This window comes from Gastrolobium bilobum, unplaced genomic scaffold, assembly GCF_033153095.1.
Source record: "Gastrolobium bilobum isolate Gb01-03AN ecotype WA unplaced genomic scaffold, APGP_CSIRO_Gbil_v1 utg11809, whole genome shotgun sequence".
Taxonomy (NCBI): domain Eukaryota; kingdom Viridiplantae; phylum Streptophyta; class Magnoliopsida; order Fabales; family Fabaceae; genus Gastrolobium; species Gastrolobium bilobum.
In genome coordinates this window covers 249,356-255,636 of record NW_026897907.1, presented here as the reverse complement: position 1 = coordinate 255,636, position 6,281 = coordinate 249,356, and the positions used below count along the sequence as shown (strand labels likewise).

Below are 6,281 nucleotides of genomic sequence, written 5' to 3'. Positions count from 1 at the left end.
TTGCCTTTTTGCTAATCTTAACAACAAGAACCTTTATCAGCATGCGAAATATGAGTCATACCCAATACTAAAATACAACCAAATCATCATATGATTCAACTTTTTAGTTTCAGGTCAATTCGAGTTAATCAGGTTCACAGATTTATCTAGAAGCATGCTCACCCTCTAATCATTATAACAATCGTTTAATGAATCATTTGAAACCTCTAAGTCTTATTTATATACTGGTTAACTAACTAATTAAGTATTAACTAAGTCTTACTAGCTAATAATATATTACGGCTCCTACAACCTATCATATATAGCTTGCGACATTGCAAAATGATCTATCATTAGCTTTTATCAGATGATTTTGCCAATAAACAACCTTGGTTTTATTTTTTAATTAATCTAACCAATTAAATAATTGGAAAACTTATTTTCTCCTTTTATTTTCGTGAACTTTTTATTTTTTATTATTATTTTTTATTTTATTAAAATAATCTTTTTATTCTCCTTTTTAATTATGTTATATTTTGAATCGATCACATTGGAACAGCCTGGGACATTTACCATAATAACATGCTTGTGACTAAAAAATATCGATATGCCACGTTTCAAATAAATTTTGCCAAAATGTCACATCACATTCTAGCTACGCCACCCAGCGAGAATGGACTGGATACGTGGCAGCGTCTGCATGGGAAACCATTCTCGCTGAGCAGCCCAGAGAGAATGATAGGCTACTGGCACGTGACAAAAGTACAGACATTCTCGCTGGGCAGCCCAATGAGATTAGCCACCTGAATAGCTTTTGCAGAAAATGCATGTATTTTTGCCACGTGTCAGCTCCCTGACATCCTCGTTGGCTGCTTAGCGAGAATGGTTGCCATGTAGATGCTGCCACGTGTCCAGTACATTCTTGCTGGGTGGCGTAGCAAGAATGTGACGTGACATTTTGATAAAATTTGATTGGAACGGGACGTACAGATAAATACTATTTATTAGGGGTGTTCATCAACCGATTCAAACCGCGGTGACCGAACCGAAAAATCGATAACCGAAAAATTGAAAAATCGAAAAAAAAAAAATCGCAAATTTTAATTGGATTGGATCAGTTTTTGGATTAGTTGATAAAAACCGATTCAATCCAAACCGATTCAATATATTAATTTTCCTCTACCTATTTGGGCTTTTCCCCAATCATAACCCATAAATTTCTAAACTCAAGACCCATTAACCCATCAATAAGAAAAAGCCTAGTCACTTCTCATCAATAAAATTTCATCTGTGTAGAGCTTCTTCAAATCTCATTGCCAAAAAAAAATTATATTATCGTTTGATGATTCTTTTGTATTTCAATTTTTTTTTTACAAAGTCAATATATACAAAAGATGTTCTTTGCAGAATAATCATGAAACAAATTTTAAAATTTCCGATCCAATCCAAACCGAAAAAAATTGGATTGGATCGGATCAGACTCGAAAAACAATCCAAACAAAATGGATGATTATATGATCAAACCGAAGGGTAGGGGTGGCAAAACGGATCAGCCCGCCCCAACCCGCCGCGAACCCGTCAAAAGTGGGTTGGGTCGCCCCGCCTCTTGAATTTGGGTTGAAATCCCCAACCCGCCCCGTTTTATAGTGGGTTGGCGGGTCAACCCGCTTAAAAAATTAAAAATAATTAAAAATAAAAAATAAATTATATTTTATTAATATTATAATATTACTTATTTTCATATCACATTCCCCTTAGTTTTTTTTTCAATCTTAAATCTAAATGTATGCTAATATTTAGTCAGATATTCTTTACAAACTTGTTTTTATCTCTATACATAAATTACCTTTGTCATAAATAAAATTTTTCTTCTATATTTTTTCTAGAGATTACTAAGATAACAAAAAATTGGATATCATAAACGCTTAAAAAAAAATAAAACACTACCTAATAGTAAAAAAAAAAATTGACCCAGCGGGCCAACCCATCCCGACCCGCCGCCAACCCGTTTTGACCCAAAACCCAACGGGGCGGGTTGAGGCGGGTTGGTGGGTTGAAATATGTAACCCAACCCGCCTCATTTTGACAGGTTGGCAGATTGACCCGTCGGGTTCAACCCATATTGCCACCTCTACCGAAGGGAGTAGATCAGATAATTTTTGATTCCAAAACCGATTCTATCCAGACCTCAAACACCCCTATTATTTATAAGAATGATATGTTAGTCAATATCTGAGGACAGCCCAATGCGTTGACTATTAAGACTCGTAAGGAATTAGTCCCCCTATATTCCTAAATTGAAATACTGATCAGAATGTCACAATTCCCAAAAAAAAAAAACAATTATCTGAATGTTGGGGTTAATTTTTGGGAAAAGTGTTTGTCATTTAAAATGACATAAAGTTATGTCATTTTAAGAGAGGTAGACACAAAATAAAAAATTATTTAAAATTTAAATTAAAAAAAAACCATCCACTTTCTCTTCCATGATTTTTATTCTTTGTATCCATCTCTCTCCTAAAATAACATAATTTATTTCATTTAAAATGATAACATCACACCCTTAATTTTTTTTAACAAACTACCATTAGTTGACAATTGCAACGAGTATGATTTGTCAAGTGTCACGTTTCTTAAAGTTATTAAACTCCCTGTCACGTGGCACATTTTCTGGTCAGGGACACGTGTCTTGTCTTTACAAATTCGCTATTGTTGGGTTTTTTTCTCTTAAAAAAATTAAATAACTTATGAAGATGAGAATATTAAATTAAGAGTAAATATTCCAGCAAATTTTACGATGTCTGTTTTAGTCGCTAGCAAATAAAAAGGTCCATTGTGATTTCTAAGAAATTCAAAATGGACCTATTTAGTTGAAATCATGATCCTTTTCAAATTAAAAAAAGATCCATATTAGTCTCTAAAAGGACTAAAATGGGTCCATTTTGAATTTTTTAAGAACTACGATAAGCCTTTTTATTTGCTAGGAACTAAAGCGGATATCGTGAAATTTGCATAGACAAAAAATGATATTTACTTTTAAATTAATGAAGAGAGAAAATTCAAACTTTTGATTGTTTCTCAATCATCTCCCTAAAATAAAACCGGCTGCATCTCTCTCTTTTTACCGCAGAGAGGAAGAGTTTTTATTGAGAAGTTAAGGGGGCGTTTGGTTCAGAAAAAAAAAATTATCAGAAAAAATAAAATTAGTAGGAATATGGTGGGAAAATGATTTTGGCAAAAAAGTTTTAAAAAAGTTGTTTGGTACGCTAAAATATTACCGGAAAAATGAAATTAAATTTTTTAAGTATATGTTTGGTTGAAGGTAAAATATTGATGGAAAAATCAAATAAAAATTACTAAAATAACCCTTTATCATACTTTATGAAAATTTGTTAATAATACTAAAAATTTTATGACCGTGTCTTTTCTATCTTTTCAGTGGAGTGTGTCTTGCCATTTAGCCAGCTAAGTACAAAATACAATCTTGGGAATGATCTTCTAAACAATGCTTTCTATCTCATTTGCTTCCCATTTTTCAAAAGCTAGGCAAATATATTAGGTGGGGAAATTGTTCAATATGCTTAATCAAACATGAGCCTCCCAAAAGATCAAAGTCAGGTGCATAGAAATTTTTTTCAATCACCTGAATCAAACACCTCCTAAAAGCATTTATAAGGTTTTCATTGAGAGTTTGCATCTCTCTCTTTCCCACCAAATAGGTTTTTATTAATGGAAAATTATTTATCCTTTTAAATGACACAACTTAAATCCTTTCACTTTCACAGAGAGGGAAAGACCCACACTTTTATTTTTTTTTATCAACTCTCTCTCCTTCTTTATAAAAAAAAATACTAATCCCAACTTATATATATATTTAAGCGTAAAGGGGTAGAGTTCTTTGTTTGATACATCACCATCCATCATGACAAGTAGGTGGAAGATGAGTTCTCTTTTTAGCTTTTTTCTATTTTCTATAGGAAGAATTCTCCATGTCCTTATCTGTAAGGGAGAAACCTGTGATGGCTTTCCCTTTATACAATTTCAAAGTGTGTGATACGATAAGATAGTTGTCATTTGGTGAGCGGACAGAATCAGAAGAAGAAGATTCAGAACTGGCCACATTACTTGTTTGGGTAAATTTATAAAAAAAATAAATAAAAAACCTTTAATTTTACTTCATGTGCACCAATAAAAAAAAAAGGAACAAATTGCAATGCATGGTGTCCTTTTATTTTCAACCTTTAGATTTTACAAAGAAGTTTTATATTAATAATTTAACTATTTAACAATTATAAATACAGGAAAATAAGCAAAGGTACAACAATAAATAGGGTTTTTGCCTATTATAGATATTTCTGATTCACATATCCCCCACTAAGTATGATCCTTTAGGACCGAACACATGATGAATATAAAATATCAAACATTTAAGAAAGGGATGGCTGCTATACTTATCCTAACATCCATTAGCCAAAAAATTATCTATCAGATTAAGACATGAAAGCACCTTAACTAGTATCAAAAGTATTTTTAATTTAAGGTCACCAAGTCTAAAATGAGCAACTATGTACGGGGCCCTCTACATACTCAAAAGCCAGAAGATAACAACACATAGCTTTGAATAATCTTTTAACAAAAGTTATGTAGACCCACTTCCATGACCCAATACCATTCTTCCAAATTCAATTATTATTTTCTGCATGTGGTTCCGAGTATGGAAGCAATTTCTATGCCATTTATGGCATGAAGAAGCTTGTGCCTTCATTAATCTCTATGCAAATCCAATCTAAAATTTTAATCATGTTTGCATGTAAGTAAAGTACCCTGAAGTTGAAATAGTACTGTTTTATAAACCCTTCTGAATTCTGATTTGTATGTCATATTCACCCTTAAAGGAAAAACCATTTTTTTTTTTGCTTCATTTCTTTTGACCATGAAATCTTCAGATGCAGGGCTTTTTCAAGCCTTTCACCTATGACTCAAGGGATTTTCTGAGTTTTCTTGTTTTAGTTTGAGCTTTGTTTGGTAGATTTCTTAAGGAGCTACAAACTTTGAAAGGTCAAGTTTCAGCATCTGATTGGTTGAAGCCACAAAAGTTGAATTTGAAGTCATAAATGTCAAACTAGAATCACTATTGGTCATGGGTATTTGCTATGTTCTTAAACTTCTAGAAAGTAGTGTTTGGAAAATTCCAATTGCCTTTGTTGGTGTAGAAGCTCAATTGAGTTTAAAGTAAGAAAGCAAAGGCCTTTAAAGTGGTTTTTGGATCAATGGTTTCTTCTGTGTTTACCCTTATTTGTGTTCTTCATTCTGCAATAGCTCTTACTTGTGGAGCTCTAATGATATTCTACTCCAAAGAGATCTTAGTGTTTGGCCATGGATTAGAGACTGCAAGCAAGCTTCAGGGATCAACACCCCATGATCAGTTACTGATTCAAACCTCTGATTCCTTCTCTGGCTTGCTGTTGTTCACAATTGGGTTCCTTCTTTTGATGGTTTCCCTTGTGAAGGACAAAGAGTTTCAAAGTTTCTTTGCCAAAGGGTGTGTGCTACTTCACATTTCCATGGCAGTATGGAGATTCTTCTTTGAAGGGAAGCTTGAAGATCTTGCACATGACTGGCCAAGGTATGCTGTTGGGGACATTGCATTGGCCATTTCATGGGTCTTCTTTCTTGTGTTTTCATGGAGAGAAAAATATGATTAGTTTTTTTGTAGGCTTTGGTGTTTTGTGGAAACAACATGGGTAATAAATGTTGATTTGTTTTAGCTTGTGGAAACCAATGTTTTGATGCTCCACAACTTAAATTCTGGGTTTCAAATTTTCAATTGGCCTGTGAATGCTTAAATTCTCAAGATAAATGGAGAAGAGAACCATTGTATGAGTTATTGAAAGAGAGGATGGAATAGTTTGTTGGGTCAACTTCCTAATTCTGAGGTGCATAGATTCTGTGAAAATGAGATTATTCAGGATCTGGGTTGGCAACTTTCCTTGATTGCTTCAATTTCAAACTTTGAAGTCATTAGTGTAAACTTATTTTCTGCTTTGGCTCCTTAAATTTTGTACTTTTTCTTTTTCTTTTTCTTGGCTTCAAGTGTAAAAGTTTTGAATGTAAAATTTTCTGTATTGCAATTTGCATCCATAACTTAGATGCAAGTATGTCAATCTGGCATATTGCTGTTTTTGATGACTAGGGAGGTGGCATCATCATGGTAAGAAAAATACAATCTTTTTTCAAATTGAGAGACAATAACAAGAAAATTTTCTCCTCTGAATGGGTCAAGTAATGTCCTTTTGGATGTT

At 33.2% G+C, this 6,281-nt stretch overlaps 1 protein-coding gene across 1 annotated transcript; it reads left to right on the top strand.

The window, feature by feature from the left end:
- Positions 1 to 5,249: 5,249 nt before the first annotated feature.
- LOC133311339 (uncharacterized) lies at positions 5,250 to 5,910 on the top strand. The gene has a single exon (XM_061512367.1). It carries the CDS (start codon positions 5,250 to 5,252, stop codon positions 5,682 to 5,684), a length of 435 nt encoding a protein of 144 aa, XP_061368351.1. The 3' UTR covers positions 5,685 to 5,910.
- Positions 5,911 to 6,281: the final 371 nt, after the last annotated feature.

Bases quoted from the DNA above. Each gene is read 5' to 3' on its own strand.
- LOC133311339 (XM_061512367.1), top strand. From the start codon at position 5,250: ATGGTTTCTTCTGTGTTTACCCTTATTTGTGTTCTTCATTCTGCAATA.